Genomic DNA, 15613 nt, shown 5'->3' with positions numbered 1-15613 from the left:
AAATAAACAAAAATAATAATTAATAAATATTTATTAAAAAAAAATTATGAGGCGTGCACTTTTGGATTTTCCAAATTATTTATTTTTTTATTTATTTAAATTACCAAAAGGTCACCGGCGAGGCGGCCTGCATCCAGCGGCTCCCTTCGGTCTTCGGACGTCATCTGTCCATCTTGTGGGAGGTCGTCCCACACTTCGTCGCCGAGTACGTGGCCTCCAGAACTTTTTTGCCCAGAACTTTTTCCATTCCAGAACTTTTTTGCCCCAACGCAACGGCCATTGGTTCTACGGGCATTAGCACCATTAGGTGCCCTGCCCATTGCCACTTCAACGTGCTAATCTGGCGACTGTGCATGTCGGTGACTCAGGTTTTATTTATTAAAGGCTTAGATTATAGGTATTATGAAGTAATTTCACTAAAATATTCTCTTTGTATTTTTATAATAATATGGATGAAATGCAATTGGATAACCTAGGTACTCCGCCCTTCAATGTTCATTTATGTTTAATATGTGTTAATAAGATTAGAAATAGTTCAAGTAATTGAACTACTAATACTGTAAATTCGCTAATAGTATTTAGAAATAATTATTTACGCAACACTATTTTCTAGAGTTAGAGTGTACCATACGGATACAAACACTTACGGATACAAAAGGCCATCATAGTATTTCATTGTAAATTACCACGCCTGTTAATTTAATTTAGCGTTACAGACTGAATGTGTATTTGCATTCCCTAGATTTAACAATAATAATTGTTATCCAAGTAAATTTTGACTCACTAAAAGTTACAGTAGAGGTCATTATAATCGAGTACATATTCCGTATTAGGTACAGGTGCTTAGGCAAGATTAAAGACCAAGTCTAAGTTAAGTCTTTTTAAAAATATATTTTCATAGCTACACCATACATGACAACAGTGTCCATGCCTTATGTTATGTCCATACTCTCACAATATGGTACACCTTGTAAATCTTATAGTCGATTTGAATAAGTACCACTCTAAGGGTGCTAAAATCCCCTCTTAGCCTTGCGGTGGATATGAAAATATCTGTGAAAATATCAAATTTCTGTAACCCAGTGTAGCACATTAAAACTACGTCTTATATTACCAAACTCCAGGCATCTTACAGTATTATTATAAAAGTAAAAAAAAACATGTTCTGACGTTTAGAATGACATTGTTATTGTCAATCGATTTGACAGTTGACATCATTTTTTCCATCTATGAGTGAATCAGTCGTAATTAAAACGAACTAATAAAGTTAATCATTTTATCGATTATTCGTCGAAATAGTGTTAATTTTCGCAAAATTATAAGTTTAATGTATACAAAGACGGCTTTTTTACTATTTACCGTAAGTACAAGTGATTCGTATCTAGATGTAAATAATGGACGAAGTTTTACGATAGGTGTATGTACCCATAATAATGTCGAACTAAATGAATTTTATTATTATTGTCAACACGTGATTCATTGCTGGGATGTGTGTCTCGACGCTAAATTGGATTAAACCAGCACTCCACGGCCCATATCGAAGATCGGGCTTCATTTAAAAACAACACGTTGAAATGTTCATTCGCGTTCAATGTTTTTGTTACGAAACTGCTTTGTTATCACTCGCAAACAATTCCGAGTTATAGAATATCCAATGACCTATCTGTGCCAATCTTTATCTGAGTGTGCTTAATATGTTTTGATAAGTGATTAAGATGAGAATGGTAACGCCAGTGTTGAAAAAATCTTTGCAATTTTGAAACACGTAATTTAACAGCAGTCAAGCATATATAATGCGTGTTTTGTGCTGCATTTCATAACTGTATTGATGCTAGTTGCATTATAAGATTGCACTTGTTATTTATAGGTATGTATTAAATTTCATTATTTGACCTTAGCTATAGAAAAGTTAATTATTGTGTGTGTATAGCACCTAAACCCTCATGTAATTAGCAAAACAATGGAACAATTAGATGTGATGATATATTAATCAACTTCGTAATATAATACAAAAGTAATGCAGTTTAACCTAGATATTTAAAAATATAATGTTTATATTTAAAATAATTTATTGCCTAATAATAATAGAAAGTACCATACTGACCCACCAAATTTAGTTTTAGTTCCACAAATGCACCCTTATGAAGTTATCAATGATGATTACTTGTTCTAAGACCTCCTAAATATACCAAAAAAATTATTATAAATCTGGCAAGTTATTTCAAATAGTTTTGATAGTCATTATTGTATAATTTTAAAAGCAATATAGGTACTTATTATAATTTAACCTACATATACCTTACTTGAAATTTATATAACTACCAGCTAACATAAATGCACCACTGCATTCTGTTACATAAGTTTTTATTCCACACAATATTGCATCAAAAAATGTCACTATGTACGGCAATAAGATCTAATCTGTAAGTATGCACCCCTAACCTTTGTGTCGGTCAGGGATAGACCGAGAGACCTAGAAAATGGGAAGCCCTATAGTAAATGGTTTTATGTAGGTTAGTGTGCGGTAATTGTTGCTTCCTGCTTGTATATATATAGATGTACATATTTGCAAGTTATAAGATGAATATAAATGTCTTGTTTTTTAATTGCAACAACAGCTTTTTCACTGACTATACCAAAACCATTTGATATATTTAGGGCCGATTTTTCAATGCTTGGATAAAACTTATCCGTCCAATAAAGTATTACACGATAATATTAAAATGTCACATAAACTGTTAAATACGGGCAATTAGAATACGTTTTTAAAATGGTAGTTTTATAAATAATTCGACGAATAAGTTTTATCCAAGCATTGAAAAATCGGCCCTTAGTGATAAAGCTGTGTGACAGTTTATGGAAGTATTATTTTATATTTCTTAATTATCTGTAAATTGAATTATAAAAGAAAACTTCTTAAATTTGCAATATCTAGAATATAATTCAATCTATCAATTCCATAAAAGTTATGAAACCAATTAAATATTGTGCTTATCTATAGAATATAGAAGAGATATTGGACAATTTAGGATGACAACAACATGTTTTTAATATCCACGATAATAAATTAACTAGGGATGTAACGATACCGATACCGATACCGATATATCGGCCGATTAATCGGCAAGCCGATATATCGGTATCGCCGATAATAAAACAACCGATACCGATATCAAACAATTCAAAAAACCGCGCCCAATGAACGATGCGGGAGGCCGCCCACGTGTGCGCACTTTGTTTGTAAACTTTTATTAGGTACTGATTGTATGTGTATTACATGGTATTACTTAAAGTTTAACTGACTTTGTAAAATAATAATACTAAAATAAATGGTTTTGTTGTTTTTTGATTTGGCATTTTTATTTAAAAGAATACGATTAACAGTTGAGTCTCTGTTAAATGCTGGTAACTTTTTATGCATAATTCACTATTTATTTTTCTACCAAACCATCGATATCGGTATCGGTATCGGTATCGCCGATACATTACTACAAATATCGGTATCGGTATCGTATCGGCAAAATCATGTATCGTTACATCCCTAAAATTAACCATAACATTAAAAAACATGTAACTTTAAGCAAATGTTTAGTAATCAGTAACATTTATGCAATACAAATAAAAATAATAAAATTTATACTAATATTATAAAACTGAAGGAAGCTCAGGAACGACTGGTCTGATTTGAAAAATGATTTCAGTGTTAGATAGCCCATTTATCTAGGAAGGCTATAGGCTATAATATATCATTAACATATGAACAATAGGAATGGAGCGCTGCGGGTAAAACCGTGGGGCACAGCTAGTCCCTACTATATTAATATTATAAATGCAAAGTGACTCTGTCTGTCTGTCTGTCTGTTACGCTTTCCCGCTTAAACCTCTCAACCGATTTTGATGAAATTTGGCACAGACAATCTTAAGACCCTGAGAAAGAACATAGGCTACCTTTTAAGTACCACGGGCGAAGCCGGGGCAGACCGCTAGTAATTAATAAATTCACTATCAAAAAAATTACATAGCTCATAGTTGTTAGACAATATACAGATATATTTTTCATTAAATAAAAATAATTACTAAAATATTTTGACACATTCATTATGCTAAACAATACAAGACAATAGTGAATTAACACATGTTAATTTTTCATTACAAAGCTAATAAATGTAAATGAATGATAACCTATTTTAATGAATTGTCTGCCAAAATTGTAGTTTTTTATAAAGTATTGATGATAGGTTCAATTGAGTCTAATAACCCAGTAAAAGGTGCCAATGGCCTAACAAACAATATTAAAAAAAATACTGTTCTACAAATTGTGTCTGAAATCTATTGTTTTTTTTTTTTTATCCAGGAAGTGATTAATCCAAATGATTCAATTATCAACAAATAAATAGAATAAACAATTTTTTTTCGTGAATCAAACTGATTTAAATAATAATTTGGAAAATCCAAAAGTGCACGCCTCATAATTTTTTTTTTAATAAATATTTATTAATTATTATTTTTGTTTATTTAATAACAATTAAACCACATCGAATCAGACCCTGAAAAATGAAAGGGTTCTATTCCTGAGCATACTGAAGCGTAAGAGAAAAAAAAAGACTCGATTAGTAAAGTATTTCGGTCGCTATCGTGTTAACAAGAAAAAGGATCCGCACATACAGACACACGGACGTCCAAGACAGAACTTTTTTAAACTGTTTTTTAACTAGTTTAAATAACAAAAATGACATCAAAAATATCATGAACGTTAAAAATAGTGTTTTTTCTTAATATGTGTGTGTATGTATTATCTTACAAGTGCAATGTATGATACATAAAGACATTTTAAGTTTGAAAAATCAGATGTTTTGCGCGAAGTGACAGTAGTACCCACCTCAACGCTTCGCTTATGAGGCGTGCAAAATTGTTTTCATTATTAATATTCAATGATTCAACACGCAAAAGTAATTTATATTTAATGTTATACTTTGCTTATGTATAATAACCTTCCATGTATTTGACATGACTTAATTTTAAAAATTAACCTTACCCACTGGAACCTTGTAATCTGATATTTTTCGTGATTTTATTTTTTGAACAAAAGCTTATGGGCATAAATTGTCATTTTATCAATATTTTTTACAATATTTTCAAATGTATTTAATATATTAACCTATTAAAATGTCCAATTTATATGTTATTGTAATCTTGTGATGATTTTCACAAAAGTATTGTGCATAAGCCCAAAATGGTTTCTGGGTTTCTGAGACAGTGTCCTACAGGCAAAGCGGGGATACACAGCTAGTACCTATTATATAAACATTAAAATATTAAACAAATTGTATGAGAAGACACAATGTAAAAAGCAATGAACTCATACAGCTATCCTTTATTCAATAATAAAGATTAGATGGCAAGAACATTCCTCTCAAAACTGGTTTCAACAACTTTCTGAAGACAAACATACAATTTAAATGTTATGCAATGAAGACCCAGGATTTCTTTTCCAATAATATGTTTATATTAATTATAAAGTATAAATAACTCCATATTATTAAAGCGGAGAGTTCATGACGTTTTTATTTTTACCAAGTTTATTCCGATGCGTAGTACTGGCACCAAAAAAATATAAATATAATATATAAAATAATAGTAATCCTTTAAATTGTACATTGATCACTTTGACGGTCTTTCTAAATAGAGTCGCGCCTTATCAATAGCTCGTAGAATCGACACACCTTTTCTCAATATTACGAAATCAGCCCAAGTACTGTAGCAAAATAACGCTTTTAAAACTACATATATTCTAAAATAATGTCATAAGCACTTCCTACCATACTAGGTACCTCAGTAAACCCTTAATCAAGAAACTTTGCAATGATCCTTGAATGAGGGCTTATGATCAACATAAACGTTGTATTCAAACAAAACACATTATGAACTAAAATCTATCTTTACAGTGTAAAGAACAATGAGAAAGCCTCAAAAGCCGAGAAGAATCCACGTGAAAGCGCGCCAAACTTAATAAGCCGTGGATGGAATGTGCTAGAACAATGCATCCATCCATCAACTCCTGCCTGCTCGGGCTGTTGGGCTTCCTGACGTACGTGAAGGGCAATGTTATTGTGTACACACAGGATCTACCACATACGGTGAGTAAACTATTTATCGATAAAGTATTTTCCATTACTTCTTCTAGACTGTAGTCATGTTTCTGATGGATGAAATCCGATGTAGCTATACAAATCTTTATTTGTCTATCTTTCCCGAGGACAGCAACACATCCACTTCCCAGTGGAGTGGATGCTTATGGGTGGCGTGTATCGCTCAACACCAGGCGACACGTCTGCTCGTTTGCTATCCTATTACTATAGCATAAAAATAATATCTGAGTCCAATAAATATATGCATTATGGTCAGTTAATAAAAAGTGAGAATTTTTGGTTGAATCAGCTGTTTCATTAATTTCCTAGGCTCTTTATTGAATTACGCTATTGGCAAGGACTGATTTTAAGTTACCTGTGACAGAGACAAGTAAAAATACATCCATTATAATAAATGTCTCTAATAAAATATAATCTTACATTTACTCTAAAAACTACAGCACATAAAAGCTCATTCTATCAAGCACAAACATCAAACACAGAAAATCCCTTCTAAAGACATGGGTAATTTGCTACCTTTTATGTTGACAATTAAGCATTATGTAAACCAATACTAAGTAGGGACTTCAAATCCACAATCCTATTAGTGAAACACCCATAAGCTTTAAGCTAGTTGTTTCTGTGGTTATCGACAACACGATAGTTAATGGTGATATTATTAACGTATTTTGATTAATTATAACACGGAAATCGATAATTAACCCGATTATAGTGTAATCTTTATATAAATAAATAAAAAATACACTCGTTATTGGTGTTTTCTATAACAAATAAAATCAATGATATTAAGTGTTGCTGAATATGAAGTCTTAAATAAACTTGGATGAGATATTGGCGCTGTTTTAAAATTTAGAAAATCAGTATAATTCTTAAGACGATACACAAAAAAAAATCTACTGCTTGGCGGGCGGAGTCTAATAGCTCGCTATCGCGAACGCGGGTGTGCGCGAAGTCATTCTTGCAAACTCGCCGCGCTGCCGCTGGCCGACTCGGGACAAACATGTATGGAGTCGTCATACAGTTATAATATTCTTATACATATATTTAATTGTTGATTTATTGGTTTTATTTTCTTGCTTATAAACAAATAATATTCTTTTTAACAACTACTTAGACATTATTAATAATTATTATTATTTCGTAATGTTTACTTTATTACAAAATAATACAGGTTATAAATAATCTTTAAAATAACAAAAAAATATTGTTACTCTGAAAAAATGAAATGGTACTCAATAACGCGGCCTACTGAATGGATTTAGATAGAATTTGATGCTGACGTAGATATTACGTCATGCCCAGAAATGAAAGGTACTATTTCTGAAAGAAGTTATAAACCCTAATTCTTCTCAGTCAAAGTCAAGAGTGGAAGATATCACTAATACAGTAAAACTGATGCGAAACTTTGGATGTTAATTTGTATATTTTTTTGTTAGTTGTTACTTAATCACGTCAAGACTACATTACCAATTTTGATAAAATATAGCTAATTGCCTGGATTTACACATAGGATACTTTTTATCCGAACTGAACACTTCTGTGGGATAAGACAGGATTCACGATATAATCTAATTCCACGCGGGCAAAGCCGCGGTCGGAATGATATTTTTTTAAATAAAAAAATTGTTTAAAAAAACACAAAATATATTGACGCATGTATTTATTTTTTGCACTCTATTATAATTGTAATTATTCATTACAAATAATCAAAATAAAATAGCCAGAACAAAGTTAGTCCCTGGTAGGGTAGGTAGGCAGGTACAGCAATTTATTTATTTATTTATTTATTTATTGAAACAGAATCATTCTTTGTACTTACAGTAATAATACCAAAGCATACATAGATGATAGAATTTAGTAACAATATGTTAACAAAAATACAAACAAAATGGAGTTACATACTATGTGCATCCAAGTACCTGATACAGAGGTCTAGGACAGTATTTGTACTGCTAGCAAAAATGTCAATTGTGGCATCGGAGGCTAGCACACGATTTAACAGATGAAGGGCCGAGTGTGTCGGAGCGGTGCCGGCCGCCTGCGTCCGCACACAGGCCTCCGCGAACAACGGCCGGCGGCGCAGCGACACGCCGGGAGGCGCCGCCCACAACCCGCACATACCCAAAGCGACAGGATTGTCGACGCGATTATTTAATAATAAGTAATAGTGAATTAAGAGAGCAAGTTTTCGTCTCAATTCAAGTGTATTTAAGCCAACCATGCCTATTACGAAAAGAGATGGATACATGTAAGGATAATATCCGTAAAGTTTTAAATACAAATAACGAGCAAACTTTCTTTGAACCCTCTCAAGCAGTAGAGTGTATTTCTTTTCGTGAGGGCTCCATATTATTGCATTGTATTCCAATATACTGCGTACGTAGGCCGAGTACAATACGACGACAGTGTTTCTATCCTGAAACCTCGCCGATTGCCGTACGATAAAGCCGAGGGATTTGTACGCTTTTTGACACACAGCCTCAATATGTTCATTAAACGTTAACGTTTTGTCAAAAAGTATTCCTAAATCGCGGATGTGGTCGACTCTGCGCAGCGTTGTGCCTTCTAAGCTGTATGGATATACAATAGGTGAACGCGAGCGAGTGTATGTCATTATGTTGCATTTTGAAATATTAAATTCTAATTGATTTTCATGGCACCAAGAAGTCAAATTTATTATGTCATTTTGTAAAGATAAGCAATCGGAATAAGATTCGATAGTTAAAAATAGTTTTAAGTCATCTGCGAACATGAGACATTGGGCTGATCTTAGTACATTAGGAAGGTCGTTTACCATGACCAAGAAATGAGTAGGTCCTAAGGTGCTGCCCTGACTTACGCCAGAATGCACCGAATAAGGATCGGAACGTAGACGTCGACGTCCGAGTTGGACGTATTGGACGCGACCATCAAAATAGTTAGCGAAGTATTTTATCAACTTGGGTGTAAAACCAAATTTAGAAAATTTCGATAAAAGAACATCATTATTTACGCGATCGAAAGCCTTTTTAAAATCAAAATAAGCTACGTCAACCTGTCTTTTTTTATCGAGTGCTTTTGCAGTATAATCGACAAAATTGATGAGATTTGTTGTCGTAGAACGTTTCGACCGGAATCCATGTTGAGGATCGCACAAGAGTGAGCGAATCTGATTCGTCAGATTATTATTTAAAATTATCTCTAATAATTTTCCAAAACAAGAAGCTACAGCTATAGGGCGATAGTTATTAATTTGGGACTTACAGCCACTTTTGGGTATTGGTGTAATGCGCGACTTTTTCCATTCATTAGGGTATGTGTCGGACGAAAGCGACATGTTGAATAAGAAGTGAAGTGGCTGTAAAAAAACAGATATGCAGTCCTTAATGAGATAAGGAGGAATGCCATCGGGTCCTGCAGATGAGCGTGGTTTAAGACGTCGAACAGCATTTTGTATTTCGGACTTAGAGATGTAGCTAATAGATACACGCGAGGAATCCTTATCGGGATGTGAGCAGATGTTATTCGGACTAAGTTGAGGTTTATCTTTCAAAAAGACCGACTGGAAATAAGTAGCAAAAGCATTAACAGCGTCGACACCTGAGACAAGGTTCCCGTTATATTCATATTCGGTACGCTGGGAGTGGGACGAGCGCTGTTGTTTAATAAAATTCCAAAAATTTGATGGATCATTTTTTATGTTAAATTCTAATTGATTCGTGTAGGTAGAATAAGCAATATGTATTAAGTTTTTAACCTTAATTCTATAATATCTAAACATTTCCCTATTAAATTGTGTACCATTTTCTTTATACTTTTTTAGATGAAAATATTTAGTTTTAATGTTACTAATTACGTCTGATGTAAACCATACTGGGTAGTTAAATCTTGAATTAAATGTGGGGTTGCGTTTTGTGGGAACGCATTCATTAATACACTCGTAAATTTTTTTATAAAATAATTCAATCGCATCATCTACATTACCATATTCATACATATCACGCCAGTCTAATAATTCGAGACGCGAATATAGTTTGTTCAAATCCGCCTTACGAAAATTCCACTCATTAGACTGCAAGATAAATTGTCTACACACAGACGGAGTTTTGTATTTCTGTGGTTGGCTCAAATAACTTAATTTTACTAAAAGCGGGGGGTGATAATTATCCTTGGGTACAAGCGGTAGCGGGTCATCGATCAATTGTAAATCAGTATTAAAATTACACAATATTAAATCTAGCATACTACCGGTTACATTAGGAACAGTATTAATTTGACTAAACTTGCACAATGCTAACATGTTTTTATAGTGAGTAAGTACGTTTCTACTTGCAGAGTTTAAATTAAAATCGCCAAAAATAATGATTTTATGCTGCGAAAATCGAATACACAAGTCTTCTAAAATTTCAAAATATTTACAGTAGATTTCATCACTGGAACTAGGTCGTATGTACAAAACACAAAAAACAAAATTCATGTACTTAATTTTAACGGATAAAGCTAAAATCTCTAAGGCTACGCGCAGACATAGAGCGTTCTGCGTTCCGCGTTCTGCGTTCTGCGTTCGTCAGTTCTGCGTTCTGCGTTCTAGCGCACACAGGAGCCGTTCAAGACATTTGCGTTCTATTTCGTGACTCTCCGGACGTGAAACATGTCTCTCGAAAGTTCATCTTCCGAAGATGAAGCCTTGCTTTTGTGGAGTCTAGAGGAGTCAAAAAAAAGTAGAAAATGTTGGGTACACCCTATCAACACGAAAAGAGGTGATATGGGAGAATTTAGTATTCTTATCCCTGAGCTGCTTCAAGATGAAGAAAGATTTTATATTTATTTTCGAATGTCAATAAATAGCTTCAATGAGTTACATGACTATGTAAAATCTGAAATAGAAAAACAAGATACCAATTGGAGAAGACGGACCAGCCATAGCGAGAACGCGAGTTCTTTGTAATTCTGTACAGAGAACGCGAGAACGCAAGCGTTCCGAATGACCGCCGCGGTCTAACTGCGTTCTGTGTGCGCCGGCGCTATATAGATCCTTCACATTACAAAGAACGCGGAACGCAGAACGTAGAACGCGGAACGCAGAACGCTCTCTGTCTGCGCGTACCCTAAACAATTTAGATCACCGCTATTTATACTAATGTTTTGGACGTTGTAGCAGTCACGAAAGGCTAATAAAACTCCACCCCATCCAGAATCGTCAGCTCTGTCTTTTCTAAACAAGGAGTAACCGGCGGGAAATACTTCCGAATCACTAACACCACTGTTAAGAAAAGTTTCAGTCAAAGCGTATATATCAAAGCGCTCACTTAATACTGATATTTTACATTTGTCTAACTTTGAACGTAAACCTCTTACGTTTTGGTAGAACATAGTGAGGGATTTAAATTTACGGCTTTTGGGTGTCCTTTTCTTTGCGAAATCCACTACGCCATGGCTTTATATGCACATCTTCGGCCCAGTGAGATGGTGACAAATAAATATCTACATGTTTAGTCGGGACAGTTAACTTGAAGGAAGCGTAGTCTCCACGGGGTTTTAACTGTTCGACGAAGCAGCTATCATTGGGGCAGATAACGAGCAGATGATTGATAACTTGTTCAACAGTTGTACCAGATTTTAAATAATAAACGTGCAGATAGCTTTTACGTTCCGCAGCCTCGAGTGAAGTCGTCCCAGGCGCGGCCGTACCACGAGCTACATTCTTCGACGAATTAGAAACTCGCTTGCGTCTCACTGTTACCCATTCATTGTTAGTACCGATGCTCGCATTTGTATCAGCGGCATCGGTCGCTTGCGAGACGAGGTTCGAGTCGTACGCCGTACCTGTAGTAGGGGCTGGCTCGACGTCACTCGGTATCGCGTGCAGTGGCGGTGGGGCGGGCGCTGAGATGGGCGACATGTTCCTCGCTGTTCGCACCTTAGGCTTGCTTGCGGGGACAGAAGAAACAGCACGAAGTCTCGTCTGACGTACTGGACGCTGCTTCGTTGTACCCGCATCAGGCTCGCATATTTGACCAGCTGATCCGAGAAGTACCTTCGTATTGACATCTTGATGAGTTTGAAGGAGATTTTTCAATAAGATATTTTGTTCGAATATCAGCAATTCCAATGAGTTCACTTTGTTCTGTAGAAGTATAACAGTGTTATTCAACTCGCGAACACAGATTTCTAAGTTTTTGTTAGACATATTCGGAGATATCAAATTATAATACGGAGTGCAACGGTACACGGTTGCGCGCGCGGCGGAATCGATAGGTTGCAATGTGAGACGAACACTGGCTTATTTATACCAATAATAATGTATTATAAACATTAAATTAAGTTTACTTTCTAACAACAAAAATACATAATATTAGCTAATGTGAAAGCGAATCAACCAATCATCCCACAAAAATGAAATGTGCACACAAATATTCATCCAAATCGGTTCATGTCATTAGGAGGAGTGACTGCAGCGCCATCTTCCGGGCCCAATTGTGTTTCCAGATCACCCAGGAACTCAATTTAATATACTTACACAAAATTTTTCGAAATGAAAAATCACATTACTATGTAAATATGAATATAAACCTGTTTTATTACTAAGCAATTTCCCGCACAGGTGTAGTAAGTATAAATGAAATAAATATCAACATCAAATTCTTTATACAACATACTTATCTACCACCTTCTAAGAAATGTAATTCTTGAAATTATTTCGTATTTTTTTTAAATATAATACTACTCCAATGAGCTCCTGTTCCATATTATGTCCACCATACTTCCACTAAGTTCACCATGATTTTTTATTTCTTTGCACTTTGTTGCTTTTTGCTAAAAAAGGAATCATGCGATAAAAGCAGTAGAGCTTTGATAACATACTTTTTTGACTGAATAAAGGTACTTACGAAGGAGTGGATTCACATTGTGAACAATCAGTGGGTTTATTTTGCTTCTGGATTCCGGATTTCTGAACAGATTATTTATGCTATAAATGAAAAAATCTTACACATTCGTTATGTACTTAAAACAGGGGTACATATCAAACATCGTCTATAATACAATTATCATCAAATTTAAAATAAAACCAACTTACTTCATTAATTTGTTATAATTGTAAGCATTCTTTTTCCTCCAACCTTTATGTTTCTTCTTCTTATTTTCTTTATTGTCCCCATTTGTCTCATTTTGTCTTATCGTGTTGTCACCCTTTTTTACGATTGCGCGAGCGACACAAGTTCCCCGTGTGACGGCCGTAGCGGGAATGACTCGTGCAGCGATCGGGGTAGGAAGGTACAGGGCGGCTCTCGCTATATTGGCTGGTCGCGCGCTAATTTCAAGTATTTCTTGTTTATTTCAAAACCATCGCATATTTCAAAATTCTAACACGGTAGACGTATAGGTTGTATATTTTATATGTAGTTAATATCCAAAAAGTCGTAACTTTACGATTGTTATTTTGAAGATGCCAGAGATTAAAAAAAAATAACAATGATAACTTTGTATTTTTTTTCTATCGAGAAAATATCATGGAATCATGTTTCTAAAACGGTAGACGTATTGTGTTACTATTGAACTTTCTTGTCAAGAATTTTCATCACGACAACTTTAATAATATAAAAATTACGAAGGTTTGAAAGGGGCCGTAAATGTTAGAAAAATTAATTCATCACCTTAATGATAAGAAATACCGGTCAAATGTGGCTACTTGACCACATTTTTTTACTTTTTCTTAGCTAACTTATTTATATTAAACTTTTATTAACATTTTATGATTTATTCATGTCATGAATGATTTCATCATTCACTTTTACTAGGTATTTCTTTAAAATATATTGAATCTGACATTATTTACAAATAAATGTAATACAGGTCAAGTTGACACTGATGTGGTATCTTGACCTTGCACATCAGTTTTCATAGGTAGATGCTTAACATTCTTGTTTTAGGCTAAGTTGCTATTACTTTTTAATTCTTCGACTTTTTAAATATTGCAGCCCGAAGCTTTACAATAAACTGTTAGGCTCTGGCTACCTGGTCAAGTTGCCACGGGATTTGTAATGATTTCATACAAAGCATTACATGTCGGATAGGGTTGTCACAAACAAGACACAAATTTTAATGAACTATTTATTTATTAAACTAAATTTAATACATATGTATATGTATATTACTTAATACTTATAGGTATTTATTAATAGGTAAGGAAACATTTATTTTTCATTAGAAATATGCTAAATCGTTGTCATCAAAGAGAGTATAAGTATCTGGATTGTCCGAAATTTGCAGCAAATTTATTGATTTTACTATGCAAAACTCGAAACAGATAAAAAAAGGAAAAAATGCAGTCACGTTATTTTTTGTGTCAACCCTAGGCGTAGGTCAAGTTGCCACGCAGCGGTCAATGGCAACTTGACCTAACCTGAGGCATCAATGCCCAAGCAAATATTTCGACAGATGAGCCTAAAATTGGATAGTTCCCACTGTAAAATCAATCTCTAGGGTTTATTACACAACATATCAAAACTGTACTCACCTGAGATGTGCAGTTTAAGCTCTACAAACATAATAATACTGACACCGGCAAAAGATCCTTAGTCACAGTCACACTTCGATACGTTATATTGCGAGAACCAACAGCGTTACCGCTTTAAAATTAAAATATGTTGCCAATTAATATTTTAAAAACCTACCAACATCGATACGTTAGGTCAATTTGCTTTCAATTCTACAAAATTTGATATTTTGTTGTTAAGCGGAAGGTGTGGTCAAGTTGCCAAGTAAAGGTCAAGTAGCCACATTTGACGGTACTGCTTTAGTTTTAGATTCATGTACTACACTTACAATGTAACGCTGCAAGGTAATAAATACTTAATTAGTATGAACTTAACCTCATTTATTAGTCTGATAATTTTGCGTAATCTATTCATAGTATAAAATTTCGCACTGTCTGGTCGTTTATACTACTTTGTTATAATCTGCTCAGTAAATGTATGTTTACTGAATCAATAAACCCCAATGTTCCCCTTTTATTTTTTCCGTATTTTAATATACGACATCATTTATCATTCATCATCAGATGACACGTTTCCTGATTTATTTTGTTTCATATAAAAGGTCTTCGTCTGTATCATACCTTCCCCTTTCTGTTACATTTAATAAAATTTAAAATATTTTTTTATGTATTCTATTTAAAAGATTTTTAATTTAACGTGAAAATCACACATTAAATGGATTGTAAAATGTCTTTAACCATAGAAATCTAAATAACAAGACACATAGAAGTGCTATAATGTCATAATTCATATGAAAACCGCTGTCGCCAAAATCAACACATTCAAACCGAAAGCTAAACAGTACACACAAGTAAACTATGCCTTTTATTGGACAGCTTGATTTTAGTGAAAACTACCTTAAATATTAAATTAAGCTTTTTAATATGTATCCTAACGCACGAATTTACGGTTTATTTTAGAATAACATCCCTAAGTATATGAGACGTT

The 15613-nt window shown here is 34.0% G+C and overlaps 2 protein-coding genes across 2 annotated transcripts in view; one reads left to right on the top strand and one right to left on the bottom strand.

Annotated features, from left to right (window-relative positions):
* The first annotated feature begins 1464 nt into the window (after positions 1-1464).
* gzl (godzilla E3 ubiquitin protein ligase) overlaps positions 1465-15613 on the top strand; it is a 28150-nt gene continuing 14001 nt past the window's right edge. The window contains exons 1-2 of the mRNA XM_090120090.1: positions 1465-1867; positions 5946-6137. Of these exons, the coding sequence (XP_089976216.1) occupies positions 6021-6137 (117 nt within the window). The 5' untranslated portion in view covers positions 1465-1867; positions 5946-6020. The remainder of the gene's footprint in view (positions 1868-5945; positions 6138-15613) is intronic.
* LOC149909972 (uncharacterized) lies at positions 8044-11501 on the bottom strand. Its single transcript, XM_090120155.1, has 3 exons — positions 11243-11501; positions 10202-10216; positions 8044-8912 (listed from the first exon to the last, which is right to left on the bottom strand). The coding sequence occupies exons 1-3, from the start codon at positions 11499-11501 to the stop codon at positions 8044-8046; spliced, it is 1143 nt and encodes a 380-aa protein (XP_089976281.1).

The sequence above is a fragment of the Colias eurytheme genome, chromosome 3, assembly GCF_061535395.1.
Source record: "Colias eurytheme isolate Ceu_HAF_F1 chromosome 3, ilColEury1 Martin Lab GWU primary, whole genome shotgun sequence".
Classification (NCBI taxonomy): Eukaryota; Metazoa; Arthropoda; class Insecta; order Lepidoptera; family Pieridae; genus Colias; species Colias eurytheme.
Note: the sequence above shows the minus strand (reverse complement) of the source record. Positions and strands in the feature narration are given on the sequence as shown.

Excerpts from the sequence above, each read along its gene's own strand:
- LOC149909972 (XM_090120155.1), bottom strand. The coding sequence starts at position 11,501 with ATGTTCTACCAAAACGTAAGAGGTTTACGTTCAAAGTTAGACAAATGT.